We start from the raw sequence: 21,613 nt of genomic DNA on the forward strand, positions 1-21,613 counted from the left end.
GAAGAAGGGAGAGAGAGAGAGAGAGAGAGAGAGAGAGAGAGAGAGAGAGAGAGAGAGGGGACTGCTGGTTTGAGTTGGAAAGAAGCTAGGTGGCTTGTCTAAGGAAGCTAGGTGGCTTGTCTAAGGACCAGAAATGATGCTAAGTAGGTGGCTTTAACAGCACTAAGTTGGTGGTAATGGAAACAGAAAAAGAGAAACAAAATCAGGATAAAGGCTGCACAAAGCCACCGAAAATCCAGCAAAAGCTCAGAGAAATGAGTTTGCTTTGTGATAACAAGCAAGAGCGTATCTTTTTTTTGTGTGTGTGGATGGTGGTACTATTGGTCGTTTTTAAGTGAATTTATGGCGGGTTTTCAAGGCAGACAGGAAGGAGATATGGGTTTCTTAGCAGCTTGTTAGCTTGCTCCCATGGCCTTATTATTCTCTAAAGGGATGGGAAATGCCAGTCAATGAGGAGGAAAAGCCCTAAGGGGAGTAGGGTTCAAGTGTGGAAGGATAGACAGCCACAGGTTCACAGAATCCAAAGGAACCTCGGCCCGTCAGGATTCTCCCTCGGTCTATTACACTGTTGATACCTCTGGTGTCTCGGTAGCTGGCTTTTTTTTTTTTTTTTTTCTCCTTCTGTTTTTTGGTTTTTGTTTCTTTTAACTTTTGAAGGGAGAGAGGGAACACTCAAACTATTCTGACTGGAGGTAAATGGCAAGTCTTTTGAGCCATGGGTCGCCCAGCACCCCATAATTATGATATGATTAATTAGATTCGCCCAAATTCTTATCCACATGGTAAAGTTTTTATTTACTTGTATATCGTTATAAAAATTTCTATTTGCACACCTATCCATTAAGAATATTTTAGTCATTTTAATTTAAAATCATTAATTTTTTAACGGTGTTAGATGGCATGAGTACCTATGCAAAAATAAGAATAAAAAAGGGTATAATAGCAAAACAAATATTTTACGAGGATATACATGCAAATATCAATTTTGGAAGGGTATTCACGCAAACTTCGATATTTAGAAGGGTATTCATGCAAAAAACCCTTTTTTTCAAATCAAAAGAAAAAAAAAAGATGATATAGAAGGTGGGGTATATCTCCGACCCTAATCCAAATCCCTCCACCGGAAACCGGGCCACAAAGAATGCGACCTAGCATGTCGCACTGTTCACCTCCCAATAAATATATGCTACCCGGAAGAAACCTGACTCCCTGGCCAGACCACGGATCTCGCGAAGCAGCGGGTGCCCATCTCCATCCGGATCCACTTCCCATATTCAATCAACTACCATGGCGGATTCCTCCTCTAGAAATATCATATCGACTCCAAAGACCCTTCTTGCATAGGACATGCCCTCCCAGGCAGCCTGCAACTCCACCTCAATGACAGCCTGATCGGTAGTACATTGCCTCCAGCTACAATCAGCATGTCTAGATGATCTCTAATCACAAAGCCCACTCCTCCGTGTACTCGATTGCATTTTCAAAGTTACATTTTTGGTCATCATATATAGCTCTATTAAATGGATGTTAAGAAATTAAATCATATAGAGATCACATGATAATTTAAAATTATTATAAAACTAAAATACACCTAGATTTTAATGCTTAAAGAGAATGCTTGACTAGCTTTGAAAAATTATATCATGTATCATATGCATCATATCATCGTAAATCATATCAATCAAGATGCTTTATTTTTACAGGCTCCATTCATAATATACTCATTTGGAAAATGACACGGTATAATTAGTATGATACATAACCATGTTGTTACATATTTTTGTTATTAAACTTAGCCTTCAACTAGATGGGACTTAACACACGCTCGCATGGGTCCTCACATACTCCTTCCATTCAAGTTCTAACATCCTCATCAGGTTAAGGGTTCAAATCTAATTCTCTAGCCTACATAGGCTATAGGGCGAACTCACTCTGATACTATTTGTCACAACCCAGGATTCATCCCAAAAGGCCACCGAAAGGTATTATTTGGATTCCTTAATTCTGTATAAGTACCCAAAAAATTTTCAATGAATAATCGATATGGAATTAAATACATACCCGCATGGATTCTCACACCCTCGGACGAAGCCAATCACAGCCTCGCTCGATGCAAAATCTCATGGAACACCACCCTCCCTCGCCTCGCCAAAGCCCACTGGTCTCATTAAGCCCTCGCCTTCTTCGCCTGCATGACCTGAAGTTCCGCTGAACCTGATGACTTCACCTACTCCACTATCTTTCCTTGCTGATTTGGTTGTCATGAAACTTTGCTTGAACTTGGACTCTTTTATGAGTACGATTATCTTAACCTGATAACAGTATTTAGATTTTGGGAGTTGACATTTAGTTGTCATAATGGTGCACAAAGTTATCTAGAATGATCAAAAGTTGGCAAGCCTATGGAACCAAAGATCATATATTTCAATATTTTATCTATTAAAATTCTCTTAATTATGTAACAAACGGCATATCATGCACACAAGAAATATAGTAATTATATGCAAGCCAGAAGATATTTGTGATCTTGAGGCGTGCATCATCCGAAGACCCCTTCAACTAATTGAAGAGAGTTCATGGGCAAATATCCATCTTTTGGCCTCCTTGAAGTGCATCTAAAGAAGAATGCTCACAGTCGAACCAAACTATTTTCCCTGGCCTCCATATTAGTCTGCTCTTTTTTTTTGTACCTCCAAATGCTGAAGCTTTTACATCAAAAAAAAAAAAAACAAATGCTGAAGCTCTATTTTCGTATTGATCATTCATGAAGGAGCCTCACTTACTGGAAAAAGGTTGTTCCTTTTGCTTATTAACTTACATAGCCTAACCCTAGGCTTTACTAACTTTTCAAATATGAATAGGTAAAAATTTCTCATGAGAGGGTAATCCCACATGGCTCTATAGCTTGTATACTTGCATCACATTTTATAATTCTTCCTCTTGCATTGCCTGCAACCAACCCAAGCTTTAAGGATTTATTAGTCTGTATGCATTCCAAATGAATGCAAGCGAAAAAAGGACCATATATAGAACTCAACAGTCTCTCACCATGTTATTCTAGGAACTGCCATACTTCATTGGTGAATGAAGTATGCTGAGAGGGCTTGAATGTCATTATCGATGGACCCTCGGATGATCAAAGGCCAAGACAAACGTCCCACTTCCATCATGTTTAGTCCCCAGTATTATATGGCATCCATACTCTGCCAGCTCTGCTCGTCTGAGGTACGTACATAACTCTGCATGCATGTTCCTACCACTACAAATCAGGCCATGAGATTATGATGGCCGATGCTTGACGAGTCTACATCCATCCTTGTTAGGATCTTACACTGGCCAAAACCTTGGTCATGATTCACTGTTTCAAGAGGATCTATCGAAGACACCACTGTCCTCTAAGGACCAATAAGAATCGGTCGATGAGATCTACATCATATGTCGCCAGGATGCAGCAATTACTTTGGATTTCCAGCGCTGGATGATTGAGAACAACCAAGTAAAAGAGGTGTGTAAGGTTATTGAGGGGGCGGGGCGAGTCAAAATGGTGATGCTATCAAGGATATTGCCAATACCTATGCTTGATTGAACTTGTGATTTTGCTCTTTCCAGTCGCCATCGTTGCTCTTTATCTTGTTGTTGTCACTGTTTTGCTGTTGTTCTGATCTTCTAGTTCTATTTTACCTAGCTATAAGCTTATTGACATGTTGTATGTGCTATAGTTAATCAGAATTACTAGTGGCCAGTAAACTGTTAACCCTTGGGGTCTAATAATATGCGGACAGAATGATGGAAAACTTGGGAGGAGGAAAAAGGGGGAGAGATAGAACGCAACACTATAAAAAAAAAAAAAAAAAAAATCTCTCCCTGTATTACATTAAATCAAACTAACCTGACATTTGCAAGCTCTAATACATGATCACTCAAAGATCAGACTGAGGAACTGTGAAAAGTTAACATCCATATCTATTTTCCAACTAACCTCACCACCATCTATGATCACATTATCATAATGTCCCATCCTAAATTATCCTACTCCCATGAAAACTCATAAGTCTATTACTGATTACAGCTCAAAATTATCTGCTAGAACTTGCATACTTTGAGAATTACCCAAACTCATTGAGTAATCAATCAACTAAAAACCGACCCTAATTCTAGATGTCATCCTGTTAGAAATTTGTATTTAAATATATTAAGGTACGCATTCAAGGAAGCAAAGTAAGAAAGAGGGGATAAGTCTACTATGGAGTTTTGAAAGTAATGTTTTGAGGTGTATAAATAGGCCATCTCAATATCATTGTAAGTATATAATTTATCAACTCAGAAATAGGTTCAGCCAATTGGGTCAAATTTATAATCCTTGATCAGCATAATAGACCATCTCAATATCATAGGCTATACTTAGAGCATCCAACATCACAACCTATTGGGTAGAATTATCAACCATGGTTAGCATAGTAGACCATCTTAATATCAGTGGCTATATTTAGAGCATCTATGGCCACACCATGTAGTCCTCCTCTTGTCAATCCAGCACGGAAACTGCCATATTTTCCTCTCCAATATGTTCGAATATTTTGATACATTCCAGCTTTCTTGTATGCATGAATGCCATCCTACAGAACAATATAATTAATAAGCATTTTAGCATATGAGTAGTAAATCAAGAAATGGTACAAATGTAATGTTTGGAGATAATGACAAAGTACTATTACCAGTAGAAAAGGATTTTCAACACCTTCCATGACTAAAATTATTGCTTCAAATTGATCTGTAGTACCATCCCAAAATGTTATCTCTTTGCCAGAGACACCCCTTATCACATGTGCAATCTTGATTATCACATATAAAGAAAATAATATGATTAGTTCATTTCATGACAACACATGGCAACTGTTACGAAGATAAATCAGACTAGTAAATATGTTCATGAATTCAAAGTTATTCGACATTTTCTAATTAACAGAATAGCTCATATAATCACGGTCATTACATGTGGTCTTTTCGGCACTTCTGATGTATTATTTTACTTTTTTTCTAATTAACAGAATAGCTCATATATTATAATCATGGTCATTACATGTGGTCTCAATTAATCTAACTACATATTTTAAATTCACACTCATCTATTAGTGCCTTTTCATTATAAAATTGATAATTTTAGTAATTTATTGAAAAAGTAAAATAATACATCAAAAGTGCCGAAAATGACATGCCAAATTAAGTGTCAGTAAATATTTTTAACAGATTACTTTCTTACTATTCTCATTTACTAAAACTATGTCTTTTTCCAAAATATGAGCTACCTATCAAACTTAAAAGTGATTTGCGTCAGTTTCATTAACAAGAGATAAAACTATCATTTAAAAATTATAATTATTCTACAATTATTCCCCCTAAAAAAGATGTTATAATTACTTTACAATATATAGTTAAGATCAAGGTTTGCTGTTTCGGTACCGGACTCCGTACCGGTTCCACACTAGTATTGTATCGGTACAATACGGTATCGGATCTTTTCAGCATAACGAGTGTCGATACACCATCCCTACCGGATACCGGTACCGAACCGATATGATATGGTATGTCTCGTACTGTTCGATTCGGGCTGGTAAGGCAAACAATGGTTAGGATCATTCAAACAATATAAGACGATGTATTACAAGTAATTTCTTATTATCCACATAGAGGTGCCATAAGGTATAGCTCATCTTAGCTTCACAAATTGGATTATTTAATCACAAAAATTCATAAATGGAAAGTATTGTTAATGATATCTATAATGCAATTTCAATAGTTTGACATTTTTTTGAATTAAAAACATATAAATTTTTATTAAGTACAATAGAAATTATAGGTAACTAAATTAAAGATACTCTTAATTTGTTTAGAAGGTAAAGTTATTGAAATATTGGTAAATAATAAGAAAATAGAGCACCAGCGACAATATACAGTAAATGTAATATGTAACTCACGGAGAAGCCTAAAATCTTCATTTATCCCCATTTTATCAACCTGTATTCTAACCTATAGTTTCTTATATTTTAAGCTGAACAACCTTAATTTGCCTATAAACTAGATTCGAGAGGGACCCTGGAGTGAAAAGAGAGGAGGAGAGGGGGTGCAGTTATCAGAAATAGAGATACTATGTTTCTACTTTATCACATGCAACTTGAAGATTTATTTGTGGATAGATATACAATTTATTTTGCAAATCCCAGCATTTTCTAGTATGCTGCTACATTCATAAAATCATACATAGAAACAATATAGCTGATATCTGTATAAGTTTCATAATTTCTTTCATAAATAATTGTTAACTTGAATACAAAAGCTACCATTACCTTTTATTTCCAAGTAATCAAAAAAAACATAATTATATTTTTTCTCAAAATCTAATATATTTATGAAATTCCCACTATAGAGAACAATATCATTGTCCAAGAAATGGCATTAGAATATATTTCTTTTAATCAATGAATTGTATTTTGAGTTAGACCAAACTCTACAGGTGCTTTGATTGAGCTATCAACTAGGGAGCTGTTCACAATTATCTATGTTTGGTTCTTTTCATGGCTTGGTAACATCTTGAACTAGCAAGAACCCAAGCTTCAGAATTACATAACTAGTTCTTGTTCGATTTTAGTTGATAAATTTAATATTTACATACATATACATAGACATATACATATAACAATATACATACACATGTTCTTATAGAACTTGTAATTTACTAGAAATATCTACTAAGTAATTGTAAGTATTCAATATATTATTTCATACAAAATGATTTATGAATTTTTTAATTTGGCCTTATTTTGATGCTTGAAATATCCATTAAACAACAACATTTTATCCATCAAATTAAGATCCTATGATTGCGATTAACTCAATGGATATATTTTCAAGAATCTAAGAGGACTTATGCTCTTGCAAACACCTTAAACAAGTTATTCATGAACCGCTGTTGTCAATATGAAATTTGTCAAATAGAGATTATTAATATCTCAATATGTATTCTGACATTATTTTTAAACCAATGATAACTAATTAATGGTGCGATCAAAATGAAAAGTCCTAGAAGCATATGGTGCATCAATTATATCATATTCCTACCACAAAAAAAGAATGGAATGTTGGAGAGTCAAGCTAACATTAAAAGCATATCCATCATTCTATTAACAAAAAGATGTGTGGTTTTAAGCAATTTTCATTTTCTTTTAGAAAGATTGGGCAAGCTCAATTACTTCCATTAAGATGATGAAATTAGATATGAAAAGAGGGAGCAAAGGAAAGGAGAGAAAGAGAAGAGTAGAGAAAAAAGAAAAGAAAAGAAAAATACATTGGATAAGGAAGGAGAGAAGATAAAGGAATGAAGCAAAAAGAGTTGATGAGAGGAAAAGGGTAGGAGCTTAAGTTTCTTTGCCAAGCTCCTCTAATCCAATTAGAGAACAAGAAAGAAATTAATATCATGGACTTGCCAGAAATCTCTTCGAACATGAGAAAAAATAATTATCATTCCCTCCATCCAAATAATCCTATAACAAATAGTAGCAAGAGAATTCCAACTAATTTTCAGACTCACTGTGATAGACAATCTCTATTGAGTCCAAATAAAGACCAGTTCTTGAAGAAATGATGCTGCCCCTATTCTACTAGAGAAGGATCTCCAAATTGTAAGAAAGCTTATAAGAATAAGTGTTCAGCCATCTCCTAATGTGTATTACAAAGCTTATACCTATCTGGAGCAACCCAATTACAATTTATTAAATTGTCATTATTGTTGAATAAGAAAACAAAGAAATGTTCTAACATTTTAGGATCACAGCATCCTAAACTAGAGGGAGCTTAATTAACTAATAGCCCTATGTGGTGGGAAAAGGTATTATTCCTTTACTATGGAAATAATTAGAATTATCTCTATTTAGTTCATCTGACCAATGGATTTCTTACAAGAGAAAAAAATAACTAAAATAGTTCAATATTAAAGGTCACATATGACGTGAGGCTTGTCTGGAGAGTACTGTGGATCAGACTGGAGTGAAAGCTGATGTCAATGTGGTAGGCTAATCATGAAGGGAGCAGATTGTTAAAGGTCATATGGGAGGTTTAGGCCCACGTAAAGCAAATAATGTGATCAAGAAATATTATATATACTCGAGCATAAAACCTCATGGATTAAGTTTTTGGATCAAATTGGGTTTTAACATGTATATCAAGGCTCCTTATGTTGGACTCTCGTCCTCCGTATTGAATCCCTTATGTAATCCAAGAGTTGTTATCTCTTGATGAGTGTTATCTTCTACCGTGCCCGAGAGAGGGTGTGAGATAAAAGAGGGGTCTCTTGATACTATGATTCAACAATGGTATCAAAGATAAGGGTAACGATCCCGTACATAACTCTTAAAGCGATGATGAGTACCAGTACTAGCGGATCTTATAATGGCAACATGTGGGCTAGTAGAGTGGAGTTTTGTAGCCATAGTGCGCCAAGTTGATGAAGTGGACTCGATGTAGTAGTGCTGAGTTTAAGCACAAGTTCAGACGCCGTTCTTCAATAGTCATGCTTATAGTGTAATGAGTGAACCCGAGTGTGGTGAAAAGCATGCGAGAGCATATGATGGTGCAGCGGAGAAGACACATGATGTGAACTTGAATTTGGTGTAACATAGCTTAAAAGCATGATTTCGCAGTTGGAGCACTACATGGAGCACATGAAGCACTCAAATGGAACTGGCTTAAGAGTAGTGGATCAGATGCAAGGGAGTGTTGATGAGGATGTGGGAAGAATTCAGATATCATGGTGAGATTATTAAGAATCCATGTATAAAAAGACAATCCTACATGAAATAGTAACGAAAAAGGTTTGATTTGCTAGTTGGGCCCAAAACTCATGCTTAAGCTTTTAGGCCAGCTTCGGTTTGAACATGTATCCCAAGTTCCTTGGGTTTTGATTCTGTGCGTCCCCAAAAGTATCAGACCCAAGGTCCGCAGTACCAGAACTGACACCTGTGCCAGTAGGCCAACGGTACAGTATGGTATGGTGTTGTGTCATGCCGTGCTATTCTTGCGCATAACGACAACGGAACCAGTGAGGGAGGGGGAGAGGGAGGAGAGAGAGGAAGAGAGAGAAAGAGAGGAGGGAGGGAGAGAGTGGGAGGCTGAGGTAGGGGGAGAGAGGGCTTTCAAAGCCCCTTCTCCTCTGCAACACTATAATAGGGATGGAGTCCCTGTTTCAAAATGAAATAGAGGCTTCAGCCTCTTTTTATAAATTTTTTTTTAAAGTGAAGTTAGCAAGCCCTATCAAAACCTCTATTTCATTTTGATATAGAAGCTCCACCCCTGTTATGGCGTTGTAAAAGAGAGGCGGCTTGGGAAGCCCTCTCTTGCCCCATCCCTCTGCTCTCTCTCTCTCCCACTCCATCGCCCTCTCCCTCTCTCTCTCTCTCTCTCTCTCTCTCTCTCTCTCTCTCTCTTTCTTTTTCTCTCCTTCTCCCTCTCCCCGTCACCTGCTTCTCGAACCGAGGGGCAAAACCGCCCCAAACTGGGTTATTCGGGTGGTACAGCCTTCCATTATCAAACTCTTATCTTCCCTACAAGCAATATCAGAGCCAAATTTGTAAAGATCCTTGGAGTTCCAAGCAATAAGGTGTTGATATTAGTGTCTTCTATGCAGAAAAATAAGACATATACTCAGATAGGATTTATAAAAGAGCACAAAATTATAGAAGTTTGATATAGCGTGGTTCTATAAGAGTGACTAGCTCTTGGACTAGAGCGATAACAATGGACTCTTAGAGTGGAGAGAAGTTATGATGGATGTGCGAACTCTTATGGAACAAGCTGCAAGATTGGCACAAGGTCTCAATGGAGTGTTCTTGTAGCATATTTATTGAAAGAGCAAACTTGTAACAGTAGTAAAGTGTGACCCCTGGATGGTAGATAGCTCTCGATTACAATAGTAATGTGGTAAACTTCTAAATTGATAGGGGCACAAAGCTTTTCTAGAAAGTAGTGTATCAACCTTGAGGGAGATGACATTGACGTCAGGCTCATAATGAAAGGTAGGATTCTTGAAAGTCAATTATAAGTTTGAGTTTTACAGAAGTCGTGGACTACACTTCAAAGGGTGTTGACATCAATTTGATAAGTTCACATATGAAGAGGGAGCTTGGTTACAGGTCAAGTATGAAAATAAATAATGTGAGAAAGAATGGTGAATGTATGGTTGGACAAAAACCTAATGAATAAGCTTTTATGTCAAGTTGATTATCAATGAGTATATTTAAAACCTCTTGTATTGGTCTCCAGTCTCCCTAATATTCAAATTCAACCACCTCTATCAAAATCCCATTGAACCTAATATTCTAAACTCATTCGCCATTTAGTAAGTTATTAATAGGAATACCTCTATGTTGTTGATAAGTGCTTCTTTCACATCATGGATCTCCCTAATTTTCTAGTGATTCTTGCTTGGCTCACTCAGTTCCTCCAATCTTTAACCAATGATCTTCGTGCTGATTTAGTTCAACCATATTCTTCCTCTTACTCCTATTCTATCTACTCCTTGTATTGGTTGTATTCTCATGGTTCTATTCTCTTTTGTTTTGTTAAAAGTATGTGAAAATGATTTACCTCAAAAAAAAAAAAAAAACTTCTCTTATCACAAGAAGAAAAAAGTTTTCATGCGGCTAGCCATCAATAACAAAATCCTCATAGCAGACAATGTCATTAAAAGGAACTAGAATGCCCTCTTGGCTTGCCCCTTACTTCTGCAGCAAGAGGAAAGTATGGATCACTTATTCCTTGTTTATCCCTTCCTTTTGTCATTGTGGGAGCACTTCAGGTTGCATCTAAGCCATTCTTTATTCCTGACCTCTCAATCTAAAGTGTGAGTATCCTAGAGACAACAGCTGGTCTGGAAGAATTCGAGAACTCATTGGGCTGTTATGGTAAAAATTACTTCTTGGTGTATATGAATGGAAAGCAATTTAACTTTGAAGTATTCAAGTTTGGACCAAAGAGTCAGGCGGAAAAAGGGGTGGAGCTCTCCGTTCCTGGTTCTTCTATAGTTGGACTCTCCGGAACCACAAAAATCCTTAGAATGATATTCCAACTCAGCACCTTTTAAGATTTTGCGAAGAGTTGCTCTTTTGAGAGCACAGTACAATGAAATTTGTAAGCTGTGTTCGGGGGGGAGTTGTCTATTGTTGGCCTCTATGGTAGAATCAATCGGGCGGGGCCTGAGAGGAAGTGGTTTACTCTGTGGCGGATGTCAGCGGTTCGAATCCACTTATCTTCAGCCCGTGAACTTAGCTGATACTATGATAGCACCCAATTTTTTTAATTCGGCAGTTCGATATATGATTTATCATTCATGGATGTTGATAAATCCTTCCATTTAATAGCACCTTAAGATGATATAGTCTTAACATTAATGGCGAGGTTCAAACAAGGAAAGGCTTACGATAAATACCTAGGCACCCAGAGACGAGGAAGGGCATAGCAAGCAACAAAATGCTTTAGGGAGTTGAAGGCAACGCCCAATTCATTTCTACCAACGCAAAGATCAAATCTTAAAATACTCAGGTACACCTCCTTTTTGTTCATGCACGCTGTTAAACTATTGATAGGAGAGACCTGTGGGATGAATTTAGAAAAATGACTCTCTTCCCGCCCTTTCCTCAAAAAGCTTCTTAAAAGAGATTTGAATGCTGTTTTGTCACTCTCTTTTTTGAATTGACGACTCCTAAATCAAATCTGGTCCCAGAGGCATCTCGAAAGAAAATATCTATTTTCTGAATTTGACGTTGAGATTGATGGCTGGCGTGCTTTACTTATTATTGACTGGTCCAAATTTGCCCCTCAATCAGATTTCGGTCTCCCTACCCTCTATGTTCACTTAATAGTGTATTTTAGCTTTGTTTTTATCTTCTGGTTTTCATTCACCTCCACTTTCTTTTTTTTTTATTTTTCTTTATCTTGGGCCCTTTTTACACTAAAAGTGATTTCATATTTTCTCAACCCCTTCTCTCAAGAAATAAAAGGGGATCACATGAGCCCATTATTCATCATGAGGGAACTATTTGCAAGTTTACTCAATTTTCATCATTATTGCAATGGATGCAATAATTGGTAAAAATAACAAATTTTGGAATGTTGAAGGAACCAATGGGAATATAGTAAGGAAACAATGGGCATGAGTCATGCACTGATGCTTAGCCCAAGCATTTATTGCTCATCCATTACAGAAAGGTGGTAATGGTTTTGAGCCATATCGAGATATACCTAGGTTTTTGTGTTGTTTTTGATTTTTTTTCCTTTTACAGTAGAAAATGCCCATAGGCAATGGGCCACACAATATGGAATGTCTTCTCCTATATACCAACAAGCCTACCAAGCTTAGTGAAGTTGAGATTTGAACCAACGCTTTTAGTAAGAACACTAAGAGACATGACCAACTTGGTAAGTTGGAACCTTCAAGTTGATTAATGGAGTGTCATAGAAGTACTTGTGGTACGATTAGCATAAAGCTTTCTAAAGTTATGTAAGCAATGTCTGCGGAACCATCCCCATAGCCTGGTTTTGAGTGTACTCAGCCATACCGACGCCGGATCGAGATGATTTTTGCCTTCACATCGAGAAACCAACAAGGAAGGGGGAGAGGGAGAAGGAAAAAGAGGAAAAAAGAGAGAATGAGGGGGGAGTGAGTGTGGTGGATGACTGGCGGAGGTCAGCGGTGAGTTGCGGAGGGCCGAAGCGGGACGCTAAGGGGTGGAGGAAGGGCTCCGCCCTCCGAGTCCCCTGATTCATTCGAAACAGGGGTCCCAGAGGGGCCCCTTTTTTACTTTTTTATTTTGAAGAATTTAAGTGAAGTCGGCAAGGGGGTTGCCGACTTCACTTAATTTTTTTAAAATAACTTTTTTAATTTTAGAAAAATTAATAAAGTCGGCAAGCAGGTCACCGACTTTACTTAAATTCTTCAAAATAAAAAAAGGCCCCTCTGGGACCCCAGTTTCGAACAAAATAAGGGAATCGAAGGGCGGAGCCCTTCCTCCGCCCCCTCTGCAGCCCTCTATCAGCCTCCGCTGGCCATCTGCCACCCTCCCTCTCTCTCTTTTTCTCTCTTCCATTCTCCCTCTCCCCTGCCCTCTCTGCTATGTCCGTAAAGAGCTAACATGAAACGGCATGGGGGCATAATGAATTGTGCTGCCGAGCAACTAATATGGGCCCTAGTACCGACACAGCGATCCTTGTATGCAAGAGAGTCTTTATATTGGGGAGGAGCTACCCACTATCATGTAGACCATTAAGAGAGTCTTGATATCTATTCTTGAAGCTCCATGACCAAGAAAAAGGGTTTGCAAAGAAATTACAAAAATTGTGACACTTCATTTCTCCAAAAGCTTTTTCCTCTCCATACTAATAAAAATGCGGACTACTTGACCTTTGACCATGGACCATGAGCCTACACCTTTATGTAACATTACTATTTCTAAACCAATTAGGCATTCTATATTATTTTAATAAATGTGCACTCCACTCCTATGAATTGAATTCTTACTTCAGAGAGACAAATAGGGGGACCGCATTAGCTACAAATAGGACTGTATTATTAGACCGGATCACAGTCATTTATTATTCCTCTCGCGTGATTACTGTCATTCAGGCTTTCTCTCACATGCATTGAACATGTTGACAGTAATATGCATTATGTTAAACTACCACAAGGATTGGACAAACTTAAGCCCTAACAATCACTAATCCAATCTGATATTCTTTTATTTAATTTAGAATTAGGACTGAATTTTTGGCACATTATTGTCATGGATCAATTATCAATGAAGAAAACCTTTTTCTTATTCAACCTAAAAGCTATTGAGATGTTTTAACCTAGCTATGCATGACCTTTGTTCTAATGTTACCAATTGGATCATGATTAAGCAAAAGTTTGTCGATTGAATGTATCATGTTGTAGTTCATTCTTGTAGTTGGCCCATCCCAACACATTTACCTTGCCAGAAAAGTCTTTCTAAAAACAGTGCTTCCAGAAAAGCATTGAATGATATGCTTAGGTAGTACCAAAATTTTTTGATAAAAGAAATTAAATCATAGGACTTATGCATGTCATAATGTAACATATGGTTGCTTAGTTTTAGATGTGAAGTAGTATAACAGCAAAAAAAATCTAAAATTTGAAAAGAAAGAGTAAAAAACTGTAGACGAGAAAGTAGGGTCAAAGAGCAAAAGGGTTGTTCAATACAACCTTAATTTCACAAGTTCGTGTAGGGGGAAATGGGTGTTTATGATGACACAACCTTATCAATGTCAAAGAAGCTAAAAGCATTAGACATGTCATTCATTTCCTTGGCCCCTTAACAAGATTATTCAAGATCACATTAGAAATACTATGCATACAACCATTGGACTTATCTACTCATCAAATAAGCACATATATCCTTTACTTTCCTTGAATACATTATCTCATCTTTTTACAATAGGAGAATATGATGATAGACTAGACCTCACTTAGAAAAAAATAATAAGCTAAAAACTGCCATATCAAAAAAAAATAAAAAACTATTCATATGTAACCCTTGCAACTCTTCTTGCACAGTTCATAACAGTTTTCAATATAATGGTTGTCGTCATGATATTGCTTAACAAAAAGACACTCATTCCTAGCACATCTCACTGAAGCACACAAAAGACCAAGTAAAAAGGAAGATGAGAGCAACATTTGAAGTTTACAAGCATGTCAAAGAATAGATATTCAGTAATAAAATATGACTAAAGCTTATCATCTCTGCCAATATTAACTTTTTTTTAAAAAGGAAAAGAAGAGAAAAGAATAGATTTATACAATCGCACAAATAACTATTTCAAGCAAATTCATTATGAAATCAAGAAATCAAAGCATAAGGAATACTATAAACAAACTGAATTATATTAATAAAACCATATAATGAACAATACTCTAATACAAATCTTCATACCGGGTTCCAAATTGCAATAGTTGGATTTGCCCCAAAAGTTGAAAGATTATGAGCAATCTCCGTCACATACGCCCCACTGCCGGCAACAAGAACCTTTTGTTCATTGTACCTTGCACCATTCCTATAGTTGTGGAAATGGACAATCTCCCCTGTAAAATTTTCAAGCCCAGGATGATCAGGGATCAAGCCTTTGCTATTATTCCCTGTAGCTAAGATAAGGAACCTAGCCTCATATGTGACCAACTCTCCTGTGTCGGTGTTAGAACCTTCTATCTTCCACTGCTTGGCCTCTTCATCAAACTTCATCGAGTGCACATTTTTCCCATATATAGGGTGTATCTTTAGAAGCCTCTCATACTCGTCTTGATAATATGTGATGTCTTTTCCTTGAAGAGAGGTGGCAGGGTGTGGCACCCCAGGTTGGGAGCAGAATAGCCTAAGGAGATCAAGTTTTATCCTATCATATGTCCACATCTTCCAAAAGGAAGTGCGGCAATCTTCCTTCTCGATGATGGTGAAAGGGATTGCAAGAAGGTTAAGCAACGTTGCAATGGAGAGACCTGCAAGACCAGCACCAATGATGAGAACCTCTTCCATGTTTCACCTATTCACCTTATTACCTCTAAATGATCACTTCTCTTTTTCTCCACTCCTAATCTCTCTTTCCTCTCCTCTCTCACTCTTTCTATCGAAATGTCTATACGGGGTGACTATTTCTTCCTTAATGGGTTTTAATGGAGAATAAAATATAGAGGATGTATATTAGCAAGAAGACTCTACCAATTGATAATAATTAATTGGAAATTTTAATGATTTACATATATAAAAGAGTTAAATGAACTGGGTTAGAGTTGATAGGAGAGTAATAATTAACTGCTCTAGGTTCATGCACCTTTTTGCTTTTAGCTATGTGGGGCGGTTATGCATTTATAAATGGTAATAATTGTGAAAATTACCCAATACACCTACTCAAATTAAGGTCAATTTTACTCACAACCCCTCATATTTATAAAGTTTCAATTAAATTCCTTAAGTGATTCAATGTGGTCCCGCCAGCCATCTCCATTTACCTGAGATCAAGGTTCACCATAACGGTACCAGTCAGCGTACCGATGGCGGCCCAAACCGGTACGTACCGGTCCCGTACCAGCCCCGTACCGATACCGCAGTCATACCGGCCAGTTTTTCAATAAAAACTTCCAGTATCGGATCCCACGCTAATCCGATACCGGTCCCAGCCCGGACCGATTCGTACCGGCCGGTACGGCATACCCTGCCTGAGATGATTGCATAATGTGATAGTCGTGTACATATTTAGGACTACAATACCCTTAACTAAGATAAGGGCTCAACGAAGGAGTTTGGTGGTTCTTGGCCCTGAAGGTTTAGGGGACAGCTACGAGAAAGGTGGCACGATAGCAACACTAATAATAGTAAAAAAAAAAAAGAAATCTTAAAAATACAGAATCTTTAAAAGAAAAATCTCAAAAAATAGAGAAGTTGAAAGAAAAAAGAAGGCACGGATTCACCATTCACCATAACTGGTAAATCTAAGAAGTCGTTTGGTATGGGGCGATTATCCTAAGATCAAGGGTGATGTGGATGGAGGTGATGAGATCACCGCCTTTGGTTACACCACAATGATCCTATGTGGCAATGATTTCAAATCACTCCAATCCTCAAATCACCATCCAACCCAGTGATAGAATGCCCGTTCTTGAGGTCGGAAATTTAAAATCACCCCAGGACAGTGATTTTGGTTAAAGTTGAGGACAAAAATATCCTTCAGTCCAGCAGAAAAATTGGTATATCAAAATACCATTAATATATTATATATGATATTGTATTATATTGATATTATATATTGCATTATAATATATTATTAATCATATTATTGTCATATTATTATTCAATGATAATTTTAAATTATAGTAGAAATATATTATTGTACTTTATATTCTTATAATGAAAATATTTAATATATTACTTCTATTTACCTTATTTTCCTAATCAAAAGAATTATTAGTATTAAAAATGATATATTATAAGTATAAATAAAAGTATTAATTTTATAATAACAATTGATATACTTTATAGGATTAATAATATATTTTTATGGAATATATCAGAAGTAATTTTGGTATTATATAGTGAATGATCTTAGAATCCCATAGAATACCAAATAGGTTACTCATGGACTCATGGATATCCAAAAATCTTTAATTGCTGGAACATAGTATACCAAACGCAGTGATCTTCAATCATCAAAGATCAGATTATTCGGATATAAGGATCACCAGTGATCTAAGATCACCTCGATAATTCCATTTGGGTCAACAAATGCCACCTAAGTGGCTGCGTATGGTTGCATACAAAAGAACAGCAGCAGGCCATCTAGTTCGAATAATATCTTTCATGCGAAAGAATGATTGATCTTCTTTTGCAATGTCAACCATTTGATCGTGCCTCGCATAGATTGCAAAGCAATCCGAACTCTTTCTTTCATATGCCTGCACAGTCTTGAAGGGGCTATTGCACGATCCAATGGTTGACGTGAAAGAAAGTAAATCATTCTTTCGCAACAAAGATACAAGAATGCTTTTTAAGATTACCTCACCGTCAATAAAATAGCCATTTTTCGCTCATCAACGTAGCAAAACCCTCATCCAGGAATCATAACAGCCTCCTCATAAACCCAAAAGCACAAACAAAAAGAAGAATAGAAGCATGAAAGAAGAAATATAAAAGGAGAAAGAGAAAAGATATCAAGAAGCACAACAACACGGCAATTACCCACCTGGGAGAGCACCACCGTGGCCAGCAGCATGTGTACAAGCACGGCGACGGAGGGGCGCTCCCACATGCAGACGGAGTGGACCCAGTGGGCCAGCCCGGCGGCCTTGGAGAGGCACCCCACCACCCCGGCAGGGGATTCGAACCCTTGTTCCAACTTACTTCCACTTCGAGCCCCAGCCGGGCCGGCAGCACATCCTGCTGGACCGTCCCCGGCGGCAGCATCGGGCTCCCGTACGCCTGGATCAGGCTCACCCACGACGCCAGCTCCAGATTCCCCATCTTCTTCGTCTCCGCCTGCGGGACCGCCGGCAGTGGAAACATCTTCACCTACGGCGGTTCGCGTCTAGCATCCACAGCCGGATCTGGGCACTGTCGAAAACGGCGATGGTTAGGACGGTGTAGTGGGGGTCGAACACGGGTCGAACACGTCCCAGGCATACTGCTCCTTCCACGGCCACCAGGGGTTGAAGTTGTCGAGGATGGTGCAGGTGCGCGCGCCCCACTTGGGCCCGTACTTGAGCACCATGTACGCGGTCAGTGGAGCCGCAGGCCCCATCCTTGGACACCTTCATCGGCACCAGGTTGTCCGCCGGCCGGACGCCCACCTCCGCCAGCCTGATAGGGCGGCTTCGGCAGCTGCTTCGAGGCCACCTCGTTCATCACATGGTTCCCTCCTTCCAGGCAGACCTACACGTGCACCTGCAGCCGCTCCGCGTCCCCGCCGGCCAGGTTCAGCCATCGCGATGGCGGCTCCGCCCAGTCATCCACCTTTCTTTCTAAACATGAAGCGGGTGCTCATGCAAGAACAGCAAATTACTTATTTTTAATCTTCTTTTAAAAACTCAAAGATCCAAACCAAATGATATATGGGTGGGAATGAAGACTAAATGAAAATTTTGGTGATTAAAGGTGGTTTTGAGTTCTAGTTTATTTGGAAAGTTGAATGAACTTTCCAGGTAAAAGATTGAATAAAAGTCTATATTTGTTAATAGAAAAAATTACAGAGATATTCCTTCACGATTGGGTTCCAAATTTGTAAAAATTTCAATTATCCATTGCAATGTAGCTCAGCCATCTATTTGTCTCCTAACACCATTAACGAAAAATAAAAATGACCATAATACTTTGTCATAGGGGTTACAACTGGAAGAAATTGTTTCAACTGTAATTGTTGTTGAGAAGGACACGAGGTGAGGATTTGGGAGAGAGGTGGAAAAGAGTTGAAGGCCTTGCAACTCCGGTGGACGATGGTGCCGCCTAATACGAGAGAGAGAGAGAGAGAGAGAGAGAGAGAATGGTTGAGAGAGAGAGAGAAAATGAGAGAGTCGGAGACAGAAAACAGAGAGAAAAGAATAGGGCTCCTAATATAGTTTAGTCGAGGGAAGAAGATGGAGAGGAAATGGGAGAAAGGAGAGCTCCCGAGAACCATGGTGGTGGTGGGTGGAAGTTGGGGGACCGGCAATCGATTAGCGGCAGCATGCAATGATGGGCGGCCGCGGAAAGAGAAAATGAAGAAGAAACAAGGCTCCAGAACCCCAACCATCTAACTTCCCCAATCTCATGGCAATACTATGCCTACCCAAGGCTTCAAGAAGACCATCCCCTCCGGCCCTATAATATTTTTTTGAACTCAATACCATTGGTAACAATCTAAAATCTCATCCAAAATAACTAGTCGAAAGATATTATTTGAATTTCTTGATCCTATATAAATACCCAAATTTATTCAGCGAATAATCGATTTAGAACTAAACACGCACCCGCACTGATCCTCACATCAACTATCTCCTTAACTAAACCCTCTTCCATGCTAAAATTTCAACAATACTATCCTCAACCTCACCAACCTTCGCTACCTCTATGAGCTCGGCGTCAACAACAATAACATGTCTAGCCCTCTATGGTGCAAAACATACATCACAACTTCGTCTTCATTCCAAAAGACCCTCTCACTCTCTTAGCCTCATCTATCAACGACTCTAGTACAACTCCTCTTTGGTCCCATCTCTCTACCCCAACCACTTCTGTAACTCTCCCTTTCTCATCACCAAACATCTTGTAACCAGTTTCAATCGCTTCTTAGCCATCCTCCACAGCCACCACCTCCCCATTGCCACTAATCCAAAATGCGACAATCTCCACATGAGTGTCCCCATTAGCAGGGCGCATTGGGAGGAGCGGCATGTTGCCTGCCTCCCCCTTCTCCGTTGTCCTCTGTCACTTCCCCTTCTCCCCCATGCCCAAGCCCTCCTCCCCCGCATGCGCTCTCAATCCCCAGTTCATCCCCGATCGATTCTCCTTCACCATGTCCGAGGTTGAGGGCTTCAGATTCTAGCCGGCGAGCTTCGACTGCTTTCACCCTAGATCCTCTTCCTCGCCACCCACCGCCGCTCCCCCCCACCCTGCTCAACTGATCATCCGGACCCGGCAACGAAAATTAAATCGCCACCGCACAAATCTCAGAGCACTCCAATTTCTATTATTCATCTCTCTACGTGGATCTCAAAGCAACTAGTGAATGATACAGCAATGGATCACCTTAACTTTTTTATCTTTTTTTTATTTTTTTTCAATCTTTCACTATCATTTTATCATAGTGCTGACCAAAAAATACGTGCCAAAAAATGTGACAAGCTGCTTTATATACAGGACTGGGCCCCACATGGATAACTTGTCAATTAAACAATTAATAATTAATATTTCTAATATAATATAAATTCTAAAACTCACTAAGCCAAACTCCAAAGCATTCTTAATTTCCATATTTAAATGAAACTATACTTCGACCAATATAACCAAACAAATTGCAAGGGTTGGTATGGTACAACTAAATCTAAAACTATATTTTAATCCCACAATTCAAATTCTACCTATTTCTTTCTATACTTCGGCTCTATAAAAAAGATACAGAATAAAAAAAGTGAACTAATAGCCCATCAACTAACCAAAACATAATCAAAGGAATCAAGTAAGTATAACAAATATGAGTGCATGGTATAAAATAATTTATTTAGCAAGGTAAGATTTTGTGATATCATGCATATAACTCCAATATGCTGCAATACATATAATTTCCCAAATGAATAACTTACAAATAATCCAAAATGCATTTTAGAAACCAGTATCAAAGCCAAAGTTATTATGCCAAAGTTTCAATGAATATCTTATAATCATATATTTTCAAAAATATTTTATCGACTCATCAATCTATATAACTATGACCACATAAATTCTCTATGATAGAGCCTATAGTACCATACTTACCCCTACAGAGTAGGCCCATAATATCGCATTTAACTCTTATGGAGTAGATTTATAGAACCACACTAAACCCCTACAGAGTAGGCCCATAGTAATCAAGTTCTGGAACAAACGATGCCATAGCCAATGTACAACCTTTGTTTGGTAGGATCCAAAACATAATCAGACTGATAATCCACTCAATATGCACAAATTCAAAGTATGTAATCAAAATTTCTCATATTTATCTTTGCAATATTCAAATTTGGCTTAACATCTATAAATCCACAATGATAGGTAATTGTCAAAATTTCAAATGGTTGATATGCAAATGTGATTTCCAAATTAATACAGTTAAATTCATCAATATACAGATTCCAAAGATTCATGTAGAAGTTTCCAGAATTCAATTACATGGAATAATCTTAGCAAAAACTCATGATTATCAATTTACATGGATATCATGTACATTAGATTCATGCTTGATCCAACTTTTACGAATATACAAAACAAACAATGCAATTTTCAAAGTATTTGTCATTAATTAATACAAAGTATATGTCCAAAAACTATGTACATGT

The 21,613-nt window shown here is 38.0% G+C and overlaps 1 protein-coding gene across 1 annotated transcript; it reads right to left on the reverse strand.

Annotated features, from left to right (window-relative positions):
* Positions 1-4,169: 4,169 nt before the first annotated feature.
* On the reverse strand, positions 4,170-19,998 carry LOC103695463 (putative indole-3-pyruvate monooxygenase YUCCA10). Its single transcript, XM_039123690.3, has 4 exons — positions 17,794-19,998; positions 14,997-15,556; positions 4,716-4,832; positions 4,170-4,616 (listed from the first exon to the last, which is right to left on the reverse strand). The coding sequence occupies exons 2-4, from the start codon at positions 15,468-15,470 to the stop codon at positions 4,440-4,442; spliced, it is 768 nt and encodes a 255-aa protein (XP_038979618.3). The 5' UTR covers positions 15,471-15,556; positions 17,794-19,998; the 3' UTR covers positions 4,170-4,439.
* Positions 19,999-21,613: the final 1,615 nt, after the last annotated feature.

Source organism: Phoenix dactylifera, chromosome 3 (genome assembly GCF_051530095.1).
Source record: "Phoenix dactylifera cultivar Ajwa chromosome 3, Ajwa_hap1_PhDact_Kaust_v1.1, whole genome shotgun sequence".
In the NCBI taxonomy this organism is placed as follows: domain Eukaryota; kingdom Viridiplantae; phylum Streptophyta; class Magnoliopsida; order Arecales; family Arecaceae; genus Phoenix; species Phoenix dactylifera.